Source organism: Stegodyphus dumicola, chromosome 6 (genome assembly GCF_044657685.1).
Source record: "Stegodyphus dumicola isolate Sdum_Otavi_A_Nest chromosome 6, ASM4465768v1".
Taxonomy (NCBI): Eukaryota; Metazoa; Arthropoda; class Arachnida; order Araneae; family Eresidae; genus Stegodyphus; species Stegodyphus dumicola.
In genome coordinates this window covers 64,458,360-64,482,213 of record NC_140773.1, presented here as the reverse complement: position 1 = coordinate 64,482,213, position 23,854 = coordinate 64,458,360, and the positions used below count along the sequence as shown (strand labels likewise).

At 30.9% G+C, this 23,854-nt stretch overlaps 2 protein-coding genes across 16 annotated transcripts in view; one reads left to right on the top strand and one right to left on the bottom strand.

Moving 5' to 3' along the window:
• Nucleotides 1-23,854, bottom strand: part of LOC118205064 (DNA-directed RNA polymerase I subunit RPA2-like) — a 233,168-nt gene that overhangs the window by 200,077 nt on the left and 9,237 nt on the right. For 11 of the 15 annotated variants that reach the window (XM_085818432.1, XM_085818443.1, XM_085818441.1 and 8 more), the window contains exon 3: nt 15,130-15,249. In XM_085818432.1, coding sequence (XP_085674558.1) covers nt 15,130-15,249 — 120 coding nt within the window. Of the gene's footprint in view, nt 1-9,621; nt 9,912-13,902; nt 14,516-15,129; nt 15,250-15,341; nt 15,508-23,854 lie in introns of those variants that run through there. The other 4 variants (XM_085818436.1, XM_085818440.1, XM_085818437.1 and 1 more) reach the window with 3 other exon arrangements.
• LOC118184395 (recQ-like DNA helicase BLM) overlaps nt 15,690-23,854 on the top strand; it is a 172,840-nt gene continuing 164,675 nt past the window's right edge. The window contains exon 1 of the mRNA XM_085818426.1: nt 15,690-15,808. The gene's annotated coding sequence lies outside the window, so the exon portion shown is untranslated. The remainder of the gene's footprint in view (nt 15,809-23,854) is intronic.

Genomic DNA, 23,854 nt, shown 5'->3' with positions numbered 1-23,854 from the left:
ATACACAGTACAAAGTCCGAGATCTAGAGTCGTAAAATTAAAAATATGCAATCTTCAAGCATTTATGATCTAAAGGATAACACAACTTACAAAAAAAAAAAAGGCTTAATATTTATTTGTATACTTTATTAAACATTTTTTCCAATGTAAGTTGTTTAAGTTGCTTTTTTTGTGTTAATATTTTCTCTTTAATTTTGCAAACAGACATAATTTCTTATTCAGTTACAAAGTTCCATTGTTCAAGTCCTGTAACCTCTGTGTCGAGAATTCCGACTAATTTCTGTTTCGAAATTTTTTGTTTTCAATAACCTCTCTGTCATTTTCTTCACTATCGGTAGCAGTATTTTCTGGATCTACAACCATACTACAGATTTCGCCGTCCGTTAATTGAATAACAGGGGCATTGTCATCGCCAATAAAAAACTTTTGTTATAACATCTTCATTTATTACAACTTCTCCACATTTCTTTAAAAAAATCCATTAATTGAAAAATGTAACCTTTGGTTTCCGATATCCGAAAACCTTCTCATTCGCGCATATCATATTAATCAACCTCACCATGAAATATGCTTAGCTGGCCATAAATTATGTCAAAAATTTTTTAAAGTATCTGGAAACACATCCTCCCATGATCTTGCGATCAGCTATACATTATTGGCTATGTATCATGAGACTGGCGGCGAGAGAAAAGGTGTTCCACTAAATTTTGTCTTGCTTCTATCGCGCACTGAGACAATTAAGCTTGATTGTATTAGTTTAATTATTTATTATACTTACATCTATTTTTTGTACATGCTTAACGCTTAGCTTATCTGAACCCTGAATAAATAAATTCTATCATATATTTAAGGCTTATGAAGGGCCGGCGCTAGATATCTTATCGCCTGATGCAGTCTCAGCGGAACTACCATGCGCCTCCCTATAATGTCACCAATGCGCCTATACGAGCTCCGGCGCCGGTTCTGGGTTTATGTGAAAAACAAATCAGTTACTCTTAATTCAAATACACTAAATGTAATCTTCTGGCCTACGAGTATCATTAACAAAGTCTATTTTTAGTATATGGAAAGAAATTTTTGTCAAATTTTTCCTAATCAATATTTCTTAGTGCATTTCACTTTAAATCTGTACTCATTGCCAAGCCTAATTATGTCAACATGAAAGGTTACCGCACTCTTTGTACTAATATAAACATTACTTATATAAAAAAAAAATGTTTGGGCATCGCTGCATGAGTCATTAGTCAAGTTGTCAAGAGTTGATAAACATGTGCTGATATAATAAATTAATGATTCGCCAGGTTGGCGTCAGGGGTATAAAATATTAACAGCGTAAAATCAACGATGTTTCTATGCAGAATGTTTCGATTTGAGATGGATGCCAAGTAGATATGCAGCTATGGAGCCAAATTATTGATCACACAAATTTATGCTAAATTAGTGTTTCTCAATAAATCAATGTTCTTAGTGCCGTTTCTTTACTCTTAGCGCCGAAGGGAAATTAAGAATCGAGACTCTCCACATGTTTCATCTACAGGGGAAAATATCAAATGTGCATGCGTAAAGCACTTACTAACAAAAACTTGTTGGCGGTTTTGAGGTCCGGATTTTAAGATAAGGTGACCAGACATCCCGCTTTTTAACAATTTGTCCCGCGATGTTTGAAAAAAGTCCCGATTTTTGGAAAGAATGTCGATAAGCTAGGGAACGGCGGGAGAATATGGTTTTCTGAGGCCATGTGGCTACTTCGCCAAGATATGTGTGTATTATATTCTTTTTGTTAATTTCATAATGTTAAATTTTAATAATAACAGGCAATTGTTGACAACTGATTATCGAGAACTGCTTATCAAAGTTTTCATTGTTGATCAGTTGTTAGAATTCAACCACCGTTGTTTGCACTTAATGGCATTTTTTGTCATTAGAATTGACGAAAGCATTTTGTAACAGTCTCTCAGATGATACACATCGTACTGTGTGCTAGTGCTAGTTAAACAAGTGATGTCAACAAATCAACTATACAGATAATTTAGGTACGTAATTTATTTATTTATTTCACAAACACATAAATTTTCTTGAATTTAGCAGACAGTACTCTTATTATTTATATTTTATAGTGGCAGCAAAAGGTCTAGCGTCGGTCTTAAAATTGACGCTTACGTTACGGCAAATTCAGAGGAAAAATAATACAAGTTAATACTGTTATTATTTAGAAAGAATTATAGGATTAAAATTTAAATAATTTTTAAAATATAGTTAAGTTATAACAAACAAATTAATTTAATTTTTAAACTAACAATAAAATATGTTTATGTAATTATGTACCTACTTACTGTGTTTATAACCCTTTGCAGCACAGTGTGTCCGGTCTGGACAACCTAAATATTTCCTTCTGTACGTACAGAAAAATTGAATTAAAAAGGATTTACAGGCTACTCTGAACCCTCTTTATTTATAATAGATGGCAGCTCAACACAAACCAGTCGATATATTTTAGCCATGTTTAGTTTTTTAAGACTCTCATTTTTCAAAGAAATCTTCCAGATTTTTTTAGGGTATAAAAGAAATTGTTTGAAAAGAGATTTATATGTTATTTTTTGGCTGTATGCTAATCTCCTTATTCTATATTAGTTTTAAATTTGTATCTTGAAATCTTGCCTAAAATCAAACAGCGAACCCTAGGTGTGCCCAGACAGGGCTCACCGATAATCTAGGACAACTGAGAGTCTGTATTCTTTGTTTCTCCACATCTCATCGGTCAGTTCATTGACAACAATGCTCGTTTCAGCACTCTTTTTGAAGCTCTATTTAATCAGTGTGCCACTTTGGGCACACCCACAGAATTAAAACGATAAGTGCTAGTTTCACAAAATTTTACTTGTGTACTCCTCTAGGCCTAATTAGACTGCCTACCTTTTTTTCTAAACTCCAACTTTAAAAGGTAGCGTGAAGAAAAGGGTTAAGCAATATATACAGATAAAAATTTATAAAATAATTTATAAATTTATAATAAATTACTTCTTTAGATTTTTAACATATTGAGTAAGAACAGGAGATGCAAATTCAAAGATGATCTAAGAAGTGAATTTCCTTTCGTTAAAAAAAAGCGCTCACATGATAAAATGTGCGAAATGTAGTGATGAATTTTCTATTTCACCCGAATGGAAGAATGATATTTCAAAGCACTCGGGGACACAGAAACATAAAAGATATTTAAATACTACTGCATCTTCCTCCAAAATGCAGGAATTCTTTCAGAAAACAATTTACGGAGACGAAGAAAAGAAATTAGCATTAGCAGGAGGACTTATGTCTTTTCATGCTAATAATCACAATCACTACTTTAGATCTTGTACATCACAAGTTGTCTAACAGTTATTCAACAAAAAAAATGACAGCAATTTACTAAAAGAATTCACTCAAATGAGAAATAAACCAAAGAATAAAATAATACTATACATAATTTTTAAATGTTTTATATTTGTAAATTGCACTTAGGTAAAAATTTAAGAAAATATAATTACAATACTATTTTTGCATTTTCTAAGAAAATTTGTGTTGCTCCATATAGACCAAATTTTTAATCAAGAATCTCCCCATTCCTTAGTCAGTGGTGTCTCGCTTTACCAATGTTAAAATCTGGTCACCTTATTTTAAGATCATTCCGTATATTGAACGTCCGAATCTCGAACTTTGTATTATTTAGATGAAATAAGAATATGGTATTTTTTGCATGTTACTTTTATTAAAGTTATATGAATAAAAAAAGCTAAGATATTATTGACTCTTTATCATATTTCATGCATGTTATTTTTATGAAAGTTAAACAAAACGAAATGTACTGATAAAAACCACTAATATCATACTTTTCATTTGTCACTTTTAAAATATTAAACAAATTCAGAAACTTGAAAAAAAATATTATTCAGGTTATCTGCTGAAATCTCCCTTCCTTTCACACACGAATAGGAACAGTAGGCAAAAGAGAAAAGTAGTTTACTTGTTATTTTTATATTTCAATAATAATAACTCTACAAAATTGGAAGCTTATTTCTGATACTTTGCAGTAGTTTTAATTGCTTTAATGACTATTATAAAAATCACATAAGGATAAAATTTTTCATTGATGCTTAATATACGGGAGGAAATTTACACTTCAATTATTTTTTATATGAAAACAAATAAATAATTATATTATATTTCAGGGACAAAGCCCCTTTGGACTTAAAAAAAAAAGAAAAAAAAATGATATTAAAAATATTTGAAAAAAAAAATCTGAAACATTTCATATTTTAAATTACGTCCGAAGGGGCATTTTTTTAAACATTTTGTCTGTTACCTTCATTTATTAAATACCACATCCTTCGCACTTAAATATATATATATATATGGTATATATAAATATATATATGGTATATATATATATTATATATATGGTACATATAAATGTATTAGATTTATATATACCACTGTTCTAATATTGCTATTTTGACACAAAATCGGGCTTTCTCTGAAACGACATGCCAATCTTTTTTCCCAACTTATGACAAACTACCAAGTTTTGTAAAAATCACAGGAGTGGTTTTTAAATAATTCGCTCTCAAAACTTCAGCTCCTCAATGTTAACTGAATTTGGATATATTTATTAAAGTATCTTTTTTATTAAACTTATTAGATTCTTCCTTTCACATTTCAAATAAAATTTGCCCATTTTTAATGATTCATTTTTTAAATTTATATTTTTAAATCCTTTTTATAAATTTTTCGAAAAAAATTTTGAATTGTATTCTATAAAATTTTTACCATCTTAAAGAAGATGTATTCTTAAGCATACATGCAAAAAATTAGAATTTTTTAATTCAAAATTTTCTAAGTATACATGAATTTACGTATTGATGCGTTTTGAAATTTGGCGTATTTGTTACAAGTGATAATAGTGTCAAATGTGGTTTACGCAGTTTTTAAAAATTATTTGGAAGCAGAAACAGACTTTTTTTCTGCTCATGCACAATGCAAAAGTGTAGGAACAAGGTGTCTTTTTTTTCTGCTCCGGCATAATGGAAAGGAAAGGAAGATAGCGGTTGGTGAAAAATTGGTTGCCACATATTAAGAAGTTCTGAAAAAATTCTGCCAAGATAAACTTTTGAATTTTGTACCAAATTTTACAAAATTTAATATCTAGGCATAATTTGAGTCGTAGAATCGAAATACGGAAAAAAATTGGTATGTTTTTCAGAAAAAGTCCGATTTTGTATAAAAATACCTATGTTAGAACAATATATACAAGTCTAATATATATCCCAAGTTGTGCTTTCGAGACATGAAAAACGCAATTTTAGTTTTGTCAATCGGCCCAATAGTACGGGAGATATAGAACTGTCCGCCCCCCCTTTTTTTTTGTACAGTGTACCAATAAACAAAATCTCATTGCAAACCAGTAAAAGTAAAAAAAAGCACAATGAAAGCAGTAGTCAGTATAGCAGTGATTTCCCATGGCCAAACACTATACTTCATATTTGAGTTTAGTAAAAATTAGAAATAGTCCACCCAACATGTCCGAGTTGATATCATAATGAGTTGGTATGGTAAGTGATGATGGAAAGTCCATTACGCTATTCTAGAGATAATAATAAGTATGAAAATGGTCATTCAACAGCTCATACTGTTGAGTATTCAAGTAATGCTTAAATTCAAGTGAAGCTAGCTCTGTTCGCCAAAATGTGCATAAACATGCAAGACCTATTTCAAGGAGTGAAGATTCTGATGTAGCAGAGGATAAATGGGATTCGAATGAAAAAGAAAATATTGTGAATATAAAACAATTTGCCAGAACTTCTGGCATCAATTGTTTAGTTATGTGAAGAGTGGGTATAAATACCTCTATGTGTTTTCAAACAAGTTTTACGTGACTTTTCTTAAATGAGATCCGGGAGATAGAAATGAGTAGATATGCAGCGCAAATGAAAATGGAACAGAGTATGAAAATGAATGAAGAGTGGTATCCATTAACAAATAATGAAGATAGTACACATTTTGCATTATAATGTCACAGAAAAAAAAATATAAAATAGACATGTACTGGTCAAAACGAAAAATATTAGAAACACCCATATTTTTATGAACTATGTCTTGTAAAAATTTTTCGTCATAACGCACTATCTTCAATTTATGGATAATGAGATGGTTTCTATAGAACACAGAATACGAAAAGTTTGATCTGTGGTGGATTAACCTAGAGGCCAAATTTCCATAGTTATACATTCTGGAACAGAATACTGTCATAGATAAATCCCTAATGAAATTCAGAAAGCGTCTAAATTAAGTATAACTCATAGCATCCAAACGAGCGAAATTTGTAATTAAATTTTATAAATTATGTGAATCCAATTCTAGGTAATGTTATAGATTTAAAATTTACACAGGGCAAAACCAAATTCAAAGAAGTGATGAACCTGTATTAAAGTAGTCATGCAGCTTGTGAAGCCCATTTTAGGGAAAGGATATACAGTCAAAAGTCGTTAATCCGGACTCGTCGGGACTTCGGTGATTCCGGATTATCGATTTTTCCGGATTATAGATCATCAGTTTAAATCTCGTAAGATGGCATGCAGAAATTCTAAAATTAAAAATATGAAACCGTAATTTATGAAATAAAGAACAATTATGATCTAAAGATTATCAAAATTTACAAAAAAAAAAAAAAAAAAAAAAAGCTTAATATTTATTTGTTTACTTTATTAAACATTTCTCTCAATGTAAGTTGTTTAAAATGCTTCATTTTATGTGATAATACTTTCTCTTTAATTCTATAAAAAGACATAATTTCTTGTTCAGTTACAAAGTTCCGCTGTTCAAGTCCCGTTAATTGCTGTGCCGAGAATATCGACTAACTTGTCAATCGAAATTTTTTCGTTTTCACTAATCTCTCTGTCACATTCTTCATGTCTTTATCCATTTTTTGCAGCAATTCCACTTTTTGTTTGTTGGACATCGAAACATACTTTCGTTTTGTAGATCCTTTGGAAGTTCCAGCATCGGAAATTCTATTTGACATAATCGAAAGTTCAAGTTTACTTTTATAAAATTGCTCTTACAGTCTGCTAAAAATAATAAGCGGGATCCAATTCGAAGATTAAGGAACAATGCAATCATTAACATTAACTGAAATAGATAATTAGATAATTTTAGCTTACACCATCCGTTATACATTAAACGCGCAGGCGAAAACATATTCTGCAGTTGCGCACACGCATATGCGCAGAACTCAAGGTCTTACGCGCTCGCGTAAAACACCTGTGCGCATGTGCCACCGCGGCGCATGCGCAGAAAGTTTTTGGCTTTGAGGTCCGGATTATAGATCATTCCGGATTATGGGTGTCCGAATTAACGACTTTTGACTGTACCTTGTTTTTAGATAATTGGTATTCGTCTCCTAATTTATTCAAAGAAAAAATACAAATGTTGTTGGAAGAGTGAGAAAAAATCGGAAAAATATACCAAAGAAGCTGGCATCGTATAAGCTAAAAAAAAGGAGAAGTAAGAAAACTGCCATGTAGAGGTATTCTGACCTTAGACTGGCATGAGAAGAAGGATGTGTATATAATAAGCACGAAACACTCAAAAGCAGAAATGGTTGACATGGGGAAAATAACACGAAAGAATGAAAGCGAAGAAGAAAGTATGTTGAAACCAACCTATGTTGCAGAGTACAATCATTGAATGGGAGGTGTCGACAGGCAAGACCAATGTCTTGCATGTTTCTCTCTAATGGAAAAATCTCTAAAAGGCTAAAAAAAGTTATCTTTTATATGGTTTGATGTAGCTATTTATAATTCTTATTTCTTATATTACAAGTTGCCCACTTTACAAAAGCAATCAATTGTTAATTTTCAACTGAATATTGCAGAAGATATGCTCTGTAATATATCCCTTCCAAACTATCCGACACGCTGCAGACCGTCGCAAAGTGAACGCCTAACTCAGTTACAAACAAACATTGGGCACACTTTCCTGAACATATACCTGCAATAAATAAAAAGCAACATCCTGCAAAGACATGCCATTTGTGGAGAAAACATAATATAAGAAGTGAAACAACTCGCCAATCTAGCTAATCTGGAGAGGTTACAAGTCAGCACATGGTAGAAGTTTACGAGCCTTTGATTCTGAGTGTGTGTGTGTGTGATTATGGCAAAGCCTCGAGGGCTATCTGCCTAAGGGGAGGGTTGCCTTCGTGGAGGACTTTCTAAGGGAAACTGGCTCGTATACACGTTACACATGGGGAAAATCACGAAAACGCCCATGCAGCCAGCCCGTTCGCGGGATTCGAACCTCGGACCGAACTACCAGTGTTCAGCGACTTTACCGCTTGGCCGCTGGTGGGCCCTCCTTTGATTCTGAATGGATCAAAGTTGCTATATTGAATCTGGTTATTACGTTATTATTTGAAGAAAGTAAGGGAAAATTTTATACTTTCAGTGATTAATAGTCATGTTTTCTTCACTTACATAAAATTTTATAAATGATGCCGGTCTAGGAAATGCTATTCTCCTAGATTACATTCAGCCATTTTTTTTTTTTTTGTTTGTTGTTGTTGTGGTTGTTTTACTTAGTGAATGAGCCAAATGATTCATTTTCAGCATTTGGTCCTGCTAATGACGTAGAATACCAAATTAATAAATTGGAAGTTTTCTGTTTTGAACTTATAATATATGTCTTTAATTTTTCTATTGCTACATTGTTTTTTAATCAAATGTTTAAATGTTTACCTTAAAACATACTGTAATTAAGCAGAAAAAGAGCAGTAGAAAACAGTTTAATGTAAAAAGAAAGGCAATAGTAACATGATTAATGGTTAAGAAATCTGTTCTAATGCTTAGAAATAAAGCATGTAACTTTAATTTATTTATCAAATTTGAATACTTATTTGTTGTTTTTAATATTTTCCCTTAAAATCCTTTTGTCATTTTTTAAATTTAGTTTCATAAATTTTCCTTAATATATAGTCTTTAACTCAAAGACATTCCACAATTAAAAAATGAAATTTTTGATAAAACACTGATAATTTTGTTCCATATCTGAGTTCATTTTTATATTGAATTTTCATCTAGTTGTAATTACTGAAATAAGTTTAAAGTCCTTCATGAAGGCATTTCTTTTTTATTAGATAACATTCAAATGATCTGCCATAATTAAAGAAAGAAAATAAATGCAAGTAAGAATTCTTGCTCAGTTTTAAATAAATTTATTACTGTTCACTGTAACCTCAGGTTTCTCTATACATAATTTTCCCAGTCAAAAAATGATGGTCATGTCATTTAGAATTGCACAAAAACAATTAGAAGTTAGTATTTTGATCCAAAAAATTATTTGAATTATATTTAATTAAATCATGTAATTTGATATTTCAGTGGAACCTCGAGATACGAGTTTAGTTCATTCCAACATTGAGCTCATATAGCGAATTTCTCGTATCTAGAAACAATTCCCCATTGAAAACAAAGGTAATACAGTTAATCCGTTCCGCACCCCTAAATATATCAAAATAAAAAAAAAAATAAATAAATAAATAAAAAAAAATTCTAATAAATAACACTGGTAACTAATATAACCATAGTTTACCTTTATGATAGGTTCCGAAACTGAATTGCCTTTTAACTGCTTCTCATTAATTCACATCATAGACAGCTTCTCAACATCTAGGAGTTTTCGACATTGCTTGGAAGTAACAGTAACTCCTTTGACCACATCAAGTTTCTCAATTTCTTCCTTCTTTTTCAGAATAGCACAGATCGTCGATGTCGAACATATGTCTTCACCAATTCCATCACTCTTACACCATGCTTATGTTTATCCATGATTTCTTTCTAATTTCAATGGAGCCTGGCTTCCCTTTTTTTTTTTTTTTTTTTGGCAGCACTATCTGAGGCAACAATCTTTTGGGGAGGCATTATGAAACAATTATTTTCACGTTAAATGTAAAAAACAATTAACTCACAAGCATACAAACACGTAGATAAAAGAATACTGAGTGATCTTATGAGGGGACTCCCCGAGCCGACCAGATCGAGATATAGTGCCACGCATACCAACAGCCTGCTTCACTTCTCGTTACTTAAGTCAGTGCTCATATTTAGAGACTCACACTTTGCTCATATCTCGAATTTCTCGTATACAGGTGATCGTATCTCGAGGTTCCACTATATCCAGATTTTTTTTTTAAATGAAAATTGTAAATGCACAAAAATGCTTACATAAAATCAAGAAATTGTTCATATTTTTGTTGCTTTTTCTTTGTAAATAAAAAAAAAAAAAAAAAAAAATATTACAGCCTGGTGAGTCGTATAATTAAGACATCAAATCTACCAGACCATTAAAGAGACAGATTTGGGATTTTCTGTTTCACAGTTATTGAAATCATAATAGCACATTTGTTTGAATTTTTATTGTTTGTTATGAATCTGACAGAAATACATTCTAATAAGCTAAGAAATGATTTATTATCTATTAATTGTGATAATTTAAGCAAAAATTGCACTATGCATTTAAGAGAGGAAAAAAAAAAGTTTATACTATCTATCATGATCTTCCAGATTTACCAATTCTATAATAGTGCAGTATGAGATTCCCCTCCCCCCCCAAAAAAAAGACAGAAGTTTTCTCTCAGCATATCTTGAAGATAAGTACAATTATGTTGTTGAATGGATTATTACTTCTGCACAGAAAGTAATTTTATTGATTTAACATCTGCATAAATAAAACTCTTTTTTACAGTGATAACAATTCTTAAGCTAACTTGAAATTTTTACTTAGGAAATATATACTATGTCATGTAACTATTAGTTTTCCATGGAATAGAAAAGGTGGCAAAATATTTTCAAGTATTGAAAGGGGACAATATAAATGTGATTGCCCTAGATTCAGATGGAAATGAAACTATGATATTAGATTGAGAAAAATAATGAAACCGAATTTTCAGATAGTGAAGATTTCTGTATAATCTAAGAATTCTAATTAAACTCTTAATTAATGTTATTCCTATAAAATCATGTATTGCAACAGAACTAGCATGATTACTACTTGCACTAAATATGTTTTCTGAAAATTCATGCTTAAAGTATATTTTCTAAAAATATGTTACATGGTTATTTTTTACAAGGAGAAAAAATAAAATGTTACAGAAATTAGTTAAAAGCTGTTATTTATTATTTTAAAATTAAACTGAAAATAATTAACTAGTTTTTAAGAATGGAGTAAAACTACGTATGATTTCAACTCTAGCAATCTAAGTTAATGGTGTTTTGCTATAATAAATATGAAGTTTCTGTTTAAGTGTAATAACTTAAATTTGTTTTTCTAGAGAATGAAGCAAAGAATGTGTGGAATATGTTATTAAGTAATGCTATGAAGTCGTGTTGGATATATTGCAATGTAAGGTTCTATTCTACATTAGCTCAATTAAGCTTTATATCCTGCTACAGATTTAATCTTGTGTTCCTGAAAAATAAATTTATAAAATTTTAGAGAAAATGCAAAATAAGACAAAGGTAGCATCTAATCAAATTTAGTAAGTTAACTATCTTTTCACAAGTTAAGAAAAATTTTCGAATTAAATTTGATTTTCCAATTTTATATGTTACGTATTGGTTATTATTACTATTACTATTATTGTTGCTGTTGTAATCTAATTATTATTATTTATTTACATATTCCATGTCCTTTTCACTAATATTACTTATTATATTATGTATTTTAAAGGACCTTGATAATTTCAATAACATTCTTTTTACTTGCACAAAATACTTATTTATTGCTATTTATTCAGCATACATTTTTATAACAAATCAGAAGGTTTTAAATCATATGCTGAAAAATTTATGGAGTAAAGCATACAAAAAGGGGAAAATATGCAGGTAAGTAATGATATTTAGTGCTATTTCAGTCTGTTTCAAATATTTGTATTATAATGCAAAATTTACCAAATGTTAGTTTATATTCTATTTTAAACCAAAAGGCTCCTTTGCACCCAAATAGCTAAACCAGTACTTAACTTCTTTTCCTAATAAATAGTCCAGCTGCATGGAGTGCTCTCAGTTTCTGCGATGTGTAATATACACATGATTGGCTGTTTTTTAATATATCATTCATGAAACTATTCCTTCTTTGGTAGATTTTTTACATATTTTGCCTTAATAAAATCATCCTGCTAGCTAAGAATGTATTAATTATCACGTTAAACTAAAATTTAGTAACTGCTCTTAGCTAGTAAAGTATATAATTTTACATATGCTGTTTTACTTAAATTATTGTGTATTTAATTGGGTGTAAGCAAATGCATATGTATTAACATTTACACAGAAATTATATTTTGTGCACATAATTAATTAATTAATTTGTAGGTTAGTTTTTAGAAAATTTATTAATGCTTAATACCATATTAATATTGCTAAAAGAACAAAATTCTGTGATTTTTACATAAGAGTTTACATTTTAAACGGACTTTTTGAAATAGCTATATCAAATTGTAGAGGCAAAAGCTTGATATGGATCATGAATTAAACATACATACAAATTTTCATTTATTTTCAAGTTACAACTGAATTTTTTCACTGTATTACTTGTGAACAAAGTTTGCAACAAATATTCCCTGCAATTGAAATGAGAATTTCTATTTTGCCAAGACAGGAAATTTGCATAGTAAAAGCAATAACCCTACTTTGAGATGTTAGAAAAGAAGAAAAGATATTGAATTTTAACTGATTTATTAAGGAAGACTTCAAAATCTTAGTCTTGCTATCATTCTATATGGCTTTTTTAAACTTCTTTACAATATTATTTTTATTTATCTTTCTGCTTGCTTTCTTATTTTGCTGAGAATGCCCACGAATATATACATAATATATTGTATATTACAAACTAATATGCACTTAATTATAAATGTGTATTCTGATTCATTCAATGTATGCTTTGGAACTTGGAATGCTAAATATAAATTCAACTATCATAAGAACGAATTAAGACACAATAACTTCTGAATTAGTATCATAAGAACGTTCGAAAATTTCCCTCTTTTTAATATAAATGCCCATAAGTGTGACGTACTTCCTTCAGCTTTTAACATGTCTTCCAAATTTCTTACTATTTCCTTTACGATACAAAGTTCATTAAAAATATCATCACCATTTATTTCTAAATGCTTATCAATTTTATAGCAATCTTATACAGCTGAAATATTATTTTTTAATTAAATTTTTAACTAGAAACATAATTTTTTAAATTAATTTTTTGTAACTAAAGTAATAAATTCATTTTTGAAATCATGTCAATTAGTAAGATATTTCAACGCTCGAATTTCTACCAAAAACGGACAAGTTAACTAATCGGAACAATGATTCTAAAAACCGGCCTGGTGGCAACAATGGGATAAAGGCCATGTGTGAATCAGAAGATGAATTAAGCAGTTTTCAAATAAATATTCCAGTTAATCATTTGGTAAAGGCAGGATACTGATAATCTTTGATGACTATTAAAATATTCTTGCTTCAATATTAAAACAGGAACTTATCACTAAATGGTTAAATGCCAAAACAAACCTTGTCCTCCCAGAATGAAGAATTACTACCTTCATTATTTAAATTATATAATACTGTATCCTTACTACTGTGATTTTAAATTGTTGCGTTTTAATTGTTGAGATAAAGCAATTTTTATACTTAAATCAGTTCATTAAAATAAAATAATAGTATATATTTCCTTCGCTTACGTATGTGAATGGAAGAAGTAAATTTTAAAATTCAACTTTTTTATTTTACATTAAAATTTGCGATAAGAATGCTTTAATAATAATATAGAAAATTAACTTTTATTTTTAAAATTAGAATTCGAGCTGCATTTTATACATACTTTTCTACAGCACTGTAGACATACTAGTTCTTTGCATGCTATACATTTGTAAGCTCTTTTCCTTTTTTTGCTCGGGCGGGAGACAAATATAGGACGTTCTTTTTTTTTTTTTTTAAACATCTTCGATCGCAATGTTTCCTTCATCATCATTTATTCCGAAAACTCGGTAAGATTGAAATAATACGAGTGCATTTATTGCACATATAACCAAGTTTCTGAAGAATATTGCCATAGGCCAACGTAGGGTTCGACGAGCAGTTGAATAGATTGAACGAAGAATATTGTGACTACGAGTTCGAACACCCTTTTGGGCTCTTGAATAGACCATTTGAATTAATTTTTTCAATAAAAAATCTCTTGTAGAAGTACAACATGAATTTTCATTTTCATCGGCAGATATTTCTGAATTTGTGTCGTGGTCGCTCTCAATAATTTCATCATTTGAACTTTAATCAGAGAACTGTATATTAGACCAATTTCGAACTATTTATTCAATTTGGTTTTGGGTAAGATACATAGAACGTTTCCTGCACGCATTTAAAGCCATTTCAAGCATATTTATAAAAAAGCGAAATAAGTAACAACAACGAAAAGTGAACTTTATCGGCCGAAATTTGGATCGTATCTGCTGTGATCGGTCCGCTGAGGGAGGAAAATTTTAAAAAATAAAAGAAGAAATAGAGCTAGCCAAATGCAACTTGGTATGTGACCTTGGACAACTGGTTTAGGAAGATACTAAGAGTGGCAATACCCATTAATTATTCTAAGGGGTGAAAGCATTTAAATGTCGCGTGGTCTGAGAAACCGTTCACAGCAGTTAAAGGTTAAAGTATTTTTGTTTAACAAAATAATCAGACCTTAGCTTTCCAAACAGCACTGCAAGGAAATGCTTTGCAAGTTTGTAATGAAATTGTTTTATTCCGATCACCTTAGCAGAAAATATTAGGTTTCAATACCTATGGCTAAATAAAATTAGTTTTTTAAGAATTTTTTTTTTCGGGGGGGGGGAGTATTTTTTCAATAATTCTACCACATAATTTTTTTTTTCTACCACACACTGCTAAATACGGTTACCAAGTATAATACAAAACTCTCACATTTAATACATAGGCTTGTAATCTCCAGTTTTACCCATATAAAAACACTTTCTTATAAATTATTATTTTTGAAATTTTTTAACTAAATTTACATCATACATAAATATTTATTCAAATAAAAATTCCTTACCATACAGGCATCAGCCAACGCTTCTTTTATCATATAATTAAAAGAATCCAGGTGAAATTTCGCCACTTCTCGTAAATGGCAGGGTTTTTTAACATGGTTATCTCGTTTTCGGAAATCTTCCTGAAATTATCAATATGAAAATAAAATTCGGGTGATAAAAATTTTTGACAAAATTCATATACAGCAAAATTTAAAAGACAAAGCTCTCTTACCATAACCCCTGTCATACTTCTCAAAACGCGCTTAAATGTGCATGTTATTACAATAACGGAAGTGAGAGCAATCGGTAAACGAAATACTATTAACCAATAGCAAACAAGGCCACTTTTTCATTTATCAGCTATGTAAATAAACCAATCGTTCTAGTAAACAATAAAGAAAAATAAGATTTTCTTTCATTCCTTTACCTGAGAAATAAGTACATAAAATTGAAAAAGATGGAAAAAGTACCTAATTTTTCTATTTAAAATTTTACGGCAATAAAAAAGATATCTTTTCTTCGTGTTCAAAAATTGGGGAGTCCCCGTTTTTGGTGAAAGTGCTGCCATCTAGTGTTTAAAGTTTAAACTAATTTCGATACCATAGCCATCAAAAGTAAAATATATTATTATTTTATTTTCTGAAGATTTGAGATTTATTGCAACAAGAGTGGAATCTGTGACTTTTCTCAACGGAAATGGTATTTTATTAGAACCTAAGATTTGTTTATGATCTAATGATCATATAATAATAAAAGATGGATATCCTCACGATTGCTATCAAATCTTTTATTTATTCTACCGCCGACTTTTAATATAAGGAACTTTTTTTTGCGGCTGTTATAAAGCTAAAATTTTCAGCATGATATACTAACAGTTTTTCGTTGAGATAAAGCATATATAGTGTGTGCATGCATGTAACATAAAAAATATATAAATCAAAATAGTACTAACTTAAATTTACAATAATGCCATAATTCTCTATTTTCGAAATTTCCCGTCTCCATCCTTTCCATAATGCTGGCGACGCAGATAATTTTGAAGTGGAACTCGATATTGTAAACTAAAGACCAAATCCTTTTTAACTAAGCTTCATATTCGAATATATCAGCTTACTTTCGGTTTTTCTTGATTATAAGATTTCTTATTATGATACTCTGTCACGCTCATTCTCTTCTTATTGTATGTGCACGACTATATATATATTTTCTTCATTTCTAAATCATCATATATGTATAGATACAGAGCTATAGCTAGGGTTTTCGGCACCTGGGGACAAGTGAAGATCTCGCCCCCTCTTGTTTGTTAAGAATGGAAAACATTTCATTCTAAATTCCTAACATCAGTTCGTGCTCCCTGAAAGGGCTGTGCCCGGGAACAGATGTTGCCAAATTTATACAAATTTCATCTGCCATGTATTAACATGCAATTTATGAGCAAAGGTGTTTTCCTTGATCAAAAGGCTACATTTTAAATTTCCTGGAATTTCTTCATATTTCAGATGTTTCAGAATAATTATGGAAATATGCGATTTGATTGTTAATTCAGTTTATATAATCATACAAATATTTCAAGAAAAAATTTTTTTCTTCTATAATTCTATAATTACATTAAAGTTTTTATTAATTTTGTTGCTTGCACTATGCATGTTTTTCTTTGTTGGGTTAAATCTAAAATGACACTAATGTGGGGAGGCAGGTCAACCATTATGGTGCAGTTAACAGTTACAGTAACAGTAAATATACCAGAAAATTTCAAAAGAATATTTCTATGTAAAGTTAGTGCAATCAAATTTTACAAACAGCAAAGTCTAAGATTGTGCTAAACGAAAATCTGCCAATTTGATGAGTGGCAAGAAAAGAACAGTACTAAAACAAAGGATTAGATTAGATTAGTTTTGTATATTATGCAAAGTACATAAAATATATCAGCCTTAATTCTATCACAGTTTTGACCAAGGAGTCTGCAGTGGGGGATGGAATCCAAGTGTCTCATATATCTCTTTCTTTATCAAGAGCCCATCAAGAGGCTTTCCAGCTTAACATATTTTATGTGTCCTCGTGTCACAAAAATCTCTACAACCACGAAAGATTTTGCTTTGGCCAGGATTTGAAGTTGGATTCATGAACAGACTTGGACAACGTGAGGAACTATCAGACTGTATTAACCACCATACTGTTTGTGATGGCAACAAACTATAGAATACTGTTATAAAAATAAAATAGACATCATTACAGATTTTCTAAAGAAGTTATATGAACATGCATTATTTTTTTAGCATAATAAGATGACATATTTGTCTATCACATCCTGGAATGCAAATTATCTGTTAGGCAAGAAAGAACCTAATAATTTCAATGACTACATAAATCTAGATATAATCTTTAAAACAGAAAAAAATAGTAAAAAACATCCTTTATATTAATTTCAAACAAATAATCATATAAGATAGACATATTTACAAAAGTGATAGCATTATCTCTTACAGGTATTTAAAAACATTTATCAGTGCTGATGCAATTACAATACATATTATATTCACAGTATAGTAGCATACATATAAAATACAAAACTATGCTTATTAATAAGAAGCCTAAGAAGACAACTGATCACACAGAAAACACCTTTAATAAAAAAATTAGGTTATTAGTAGAGATTTTCAGATGACCATACTGAAACCTTGCTTATACTAAAACCATATTGAAACTTTGCTTATACTGAAACCATACTGAAACCTTGCTTATACTGAAACCATACTGAAACCTTGCTATCTTCGAGACTCATATCCTAATCCTAACAAATAAAAATGTTTTACTTCATATGATCCAAGTACTGCATTTTCTATCTCATCAAATTAACTTACACATATTCACTACTATAATAGTTTTAAGTTATCTGAATATTTGCAATAAAAAGCTTGTCTTACCACTACTTTATCAAAGTACTTTCAGCACGTTCATTCTGTATTTAATTAATGCAATATAATTAATAATGCAATATTTCTATATCGACTCACTATATCTTATCACCTAGTGTTTGAAATGCTATATTATTTCAACATGGTGTAAATTAAGTATACATATTTATATGATTATATAACTCAATACAGTGAAAGGTGCCAAACGAGTTTTATGAATCTTGTTGAAAAATCGTAAGAAGAAAGGAAATTTTTTTTAAGTTGGTATACACCAGCAACTGAAAGACTAATGACCCACAGATCCTTCCTTTCAACTCTATGTGATCTTAATGATATTAACAATAGTCCTTCCTACACCTAATCATTAGGTTTTCTCACAGGAGTTTCCACTCCTGTGAGAAAACCTAATGATTAAATTTAGATAAGTTAATCCTGCTTTAAATTTAGATAAGTTACAAAAGCATTTAAATTTTGTTTGGAAAGTCAACAAACACATTTCCACTCTGAATGAGTTAAATAATTCTGCTCCTGACTACCATACATCACAGATACCCTCCAGACAAATTGTTCCATGTTTACACAGATGGTTCAGCAGAAAATGTGATAAAAATACGGTGCTGGAAGTAAGTATTCACGTAATTTTAGTATTATATGTCCTGTTAAGAAGTACTTTGGCAATTTTGTTGAAGGGGTGGCAGCTATAACATATGTAATTGATAAATTACCTCTACTTTTTTATATTCTCAACATTTTATTGGGCTATTTGTCAACTAATGGCAGAAATGCTGAAGATGGGCATAGGATATATATATATATATATATATATATATATATATATATATATATATATACTGCTGTGAAAAAAGGCTACATATGCACACTGTATATATAAGCAGTAGTTACTTCTGGTTATAAATATCTAGTATGTTATAAAAATAAACTCTTTAAATTATCTATCAAATGATGAATTTTTAATGTTTGTTAAGATCATAAGATAATGTTTAGATATACTGGTATTTTGAATGGAAATGAAAAGATTAAACACCGGTATAACATTTTTAAATTGGAGGTGCAGAAATTAGGTATTTTTGGACCTCCAAACGCATGATGCATGCATTGACACAGATATTAGTCAATCATCTATATACAGTCAAGAGTCTTTAATCCGGACTCGTTGGGATTTTGGCAATTCCGGATTATAGATAATCAGTTTAAATCTGGTAAGATGGCATGCAGAAATTATAAAATTAAAAAGATGAAACCATAACTTATGAAATAAAGAGCAATTATGATCTAAAGTGTATCAAAATTTACAAAAAAAAAAAAAAGCTTTATATTTATTTGTTTACTTTATTAAACATTTCTTTCAACGTGCACATCCATAAAGCATATATTACGCATAGTCGATATTAGAAAATTGCAACAAGAAAACTATTTGATGTGTATTCATGATATTTATAATGATGAGGAATTTGATTTAAATCACATCAGAGAACATCGAGATGAAATACTACATTTAGTAAGGAATTATAAGCCGAATAAAATAAAAACATCTGCCCTGAAGATAAAGATAGTGCTGACAGATCAACTTCCAGTTCATTGCATGCCATGTCGTTTCCCACCCCCCTTCAGAGCAGTGTGAAATTGATAAACATATTTTGGAATGATTAGAGAATCAAAGGATATGCCTTTATCCATTTTTTGCAGCATTTCCACTTTTTGTTTGATGGACATCAAAACATGCTTTCACTTTGTAGATCTTTTGGCAGCTCCAGAATTGGAAACTCTTTTTGACATAATCGAAAGTTCAAGCTTACTTTTATAAAATTGCTCTAACAGTCTGCAAAAAGTAATAAGCCGGATCCAATTAGAAGATTAACGAACAACACAATCTGCAACATTAACTGAAATAGATAATTAGATAATTTTAGCTTAGCTTAGACCATCCGTTATACATTAAACACGCATGCATAGACGCATATGCGCATGCGTTAACGCATTATGCAACGACGCATGCGCAGAACGTTTGTAGCTTTCAGGTCCGGATTATGGACGTCCAGATTAAAGACTTTTGACTCTATGTATATATTACCGTGTGGTGACTGGGTGTGAAAGAATAGTCCCAATGTAGCTCATGCATGTCATAAAAGAAGACTAAATGGGTACCCAGTGTCGGGGGGTATAGCCCCTGGGAATTATATCAGGGGACTTTTCCTCCAGGTTGGGAGTTGGTGGTAGGGCCAACTACCGCACCCAGTAAAAAATCTTACTGTTAAGAAATCCAAAGACAGAAATAGCCAGAGTGCTTCTACTGAAAAACAACTTGGAAATGGCCTAAAGACTTTTCATTTTGGAACCTGAAAATTCTGAACACTGTACTACAATATGGGACTGCAATTTCTTATAGAAGACTTTGACAAATATAATATGGATCTCCTTGCCATTCAGGAAATGTGATGGCTTGGGGAAGGTACCATTGAGAAAAGAAACCATATGGTTTACTATAGCTGTGATGTGAAAAAACATGTTTTTGGTACTGATTTCTTATTGAACAAAAGTTTAAAACACTTAGTGACTGATTTTGTTCCTAAATTAGCCCGACTTTTCAAAATTCGGCTAAGGGGAAAGTTTTTTAACTATAGTATTATCAATGGACATGCACCTACAGAAGACAAGGAAGAGAGGGAAATTTTTTATGAGGAGCTTTCAATGTTATACAGATCTTGTCCCAAGCATGACATTAAAATTATTATGGGAGATATGAATGCTAAATTAGCTAAAGAGAATGAATTTAGACCAACAATTGGAAAGCATGGCTTACATGATAGTACTAATGACAATGGACAACAACTAGTATTTATAATATATATAATAATATTACTAATACAGTCAAAAGTCGTTAATCCGGCCTCGTCAGGACTTTGGCGATTCCGGATTATTGATGTTTCCGGATTATAGATCATCAGTTTAAATCTGGTAAGAAGATGGCATGTAGAAATTATAAAATTAAAAATATGAAACCATAATTTATGAAATAAAGAACAATTATGATCTAAAGATTATCAAAATTTACAAAAAAAAAAAAAAAAAAAAAAAAAAAAAAAAAAAAAGCTTAATATTTATTTGTTTACTTTATTAAACATTTCTTTCAATGTAAGTGGTTTAAGTTGCTTCGTTTTTTATGTGATAATACATTCTCTTTAATTCTATAAACAGACATAATTTCTTGTTCAGTTTCAAAGTTCCGCTGTTCAAGTCCTATAATTGCTGTGTCGAGAATACCGACTATAGGGGTCTTGTCAATCAAAATTTTTTCGTTTTCAATAACCTCTGTCACTTTCTTCACTACCGGAAGAGAATTATAATGACAAGGAATTTGATTTAAATCATATCAAGGACGGAGTACATTCAGATGAAATACTACATTTAGTAAGGAATTATAAGCCAAATAAAATGAAAACATCTGCCCTGAAGATAAGGATAGTGCTGACAGATCAACTTCCAATTCATTGAGTGCCGCGGCGTTAAAGATAAACAAAGTTAGATAAACAAACGTTAAAGTTTATATAAACAAAGGATATGCCTTTATCAATTTTTTGCAGCAATTCCACTTTTTGTTTAATGGACTTCAAAACATACTTTCGCTTTGTAGATTCGTTACATATTAGTAAATATATATCAGAAATTTTATTTGACATAATCGAAAGTTCAAGCTTACTTTTATAAAATTGCTCTAACAGTCTGCAAAAAATAATAAGCCGAATCCAATTCGAAGATTAAGGAACAATGCAATCAGCAACATTAACTGAATTAGATAATTTTAAGCTTAGCTTATACTGTCCGTTATACATTAAACGTGCATTCGTAAATGTATTTTATGCACTCACACATGCATATTTGCAGCCGTAAAGGTCTTACACACATGCGTCAACACGTCACATGCGCAGAAAGTTTGTAGCTTTGAGGTCCGGATTATGGGTGTCCGAATTAACGACTTTTGACTGTATATGTTAATCTTTGGATTATGATAACTTGGCGATTTTTTTCGTGAAAATCTGGCAACCAACCCTGCTACAGCAACTTGCTAGTTTTGTTTTGGACGCCATTTTGTTTTCACGAAGTAAAGACATGTTTTCTTTTTCTTTACTCAACATTTTTTCCAACAATCTGCTAGCCGAATTACGCTTATACTAAAACTTTTATGGAACAAAAACGCTTAATCATGACGAAGATTAGGTGTGAGGGAGAAAGTGCAGAATCGCAAACTGCTTGCAGCGTTTTTAAGAATTGCACATACACGGTATCATCCATGTACACATCGACCCATTTTCACTTAAAAAAAATCCCAGAATTGCACAAAAATGGCATTGCGCACGCTCTTGACTTTATCAATGTACACTACTAAAGTCCTAGCTAGTAACTTTTATCGCCTTACCAAAATGTCGCCAAACTACCTGTTACCATATTCCAAAGATTAGCCTAATATATAATAATAATATTAAACAGTAAAACTTTTAAAAACAAACATGGTATTTCAAAATTAAATTTAAAAAAAATCTTCTGGCTACATTAAATTTGCACTCTTACAGTTACTGAAATAAAGCTCTAGGTTCTCGAAAAGCTCAAGAAAACATACAGCCAGAAACCACAACCAAATCAAAATCACGCCAAATAAAAAACTCTCACCAAGTTTGGTGCTCAGCTTGATTAAGGAATATTAACCGATACAGCAATAATAATGTAATAAGTTAAATAATTAGCTTCTTTTGTTTCTTCCAATTTAACGGAGAAAACCTACTTCTTCCAAATAGCTTTTTTATGTTATTGGGAAAGCTTGCAAATCCTTCCTGTCTTTCCTTTTACATGGCATGGTCTATTTATACTGGTGGCCAAAAGTTAGGCATAATTCATATTTATGTGAATATTTAAGGAAATCTAAGTCAGAATGGAGGGGGCGAACTGTGATAAACAAATGCAAAAGAAAGATATTAGTCACTTTTATTATCAAAAGAAATTTTTTGAAAGAAATCAGTGCAAAATAATAGTTTTGATGGATGGAGAACTGCAAAGGTTATTTGACAGTTAAATAAGGTGTGTGGTTGTTTCTGGAAGCCACACATGCTGCAGAATAATTGTTCATATGTACTACAAGAGTGCAAATGAGTTGTGGCCTCATACAGTTCCAAGCATTCATGAGATCTCTTTTTGGTTCTGGATCAGAGTTTGATGGGTGCAGAAGGGTGTTGCCCAAGCATATCCCACACATGCTCAATAAAATTATGATCAGGAAAGTGAGCATGCCATTGCATATGCTAGATATTTTCATTTTCAAAGAAGTCGTTGACCAGGATCGCACAATGGCAAGGCGAGTTATCATCCATAAATATCAATCCAGGACTGATAGCACCTCAAAACAGGCAAACATAAGGCTCAAGGACTTTGTCTCTGTACCTTTTAGCAGTCATAGAGCCCATATTTAAGATATGAAGGTCTGTGTGGCCATACAGCATTATGATTGCCTGTACCACCTGAGCCCATTTGAAGGAAAGTAATATTGGGTGAAAACAAGTTCCACGTTCCTTCTATATATTATCTGATGAGAATCAGTGTTCAGAGTAAACTGGGATTCATCACTGAACATCACATTGGCCTCTTGACTCCAGTGCCGATGTTTCAAACTCCAGTTTAAACTAGTGCCTTTATCCGCAGGCGTGAAAGAATGTAAGCAACTGATCATTTGATATGCAGACCAGCATGATGGAGTCTACTGTAAACAGTTTGCCTCAAAAATCGTACTCCCATGGCGGCTTTGAGCACTGAACCGTGTTTT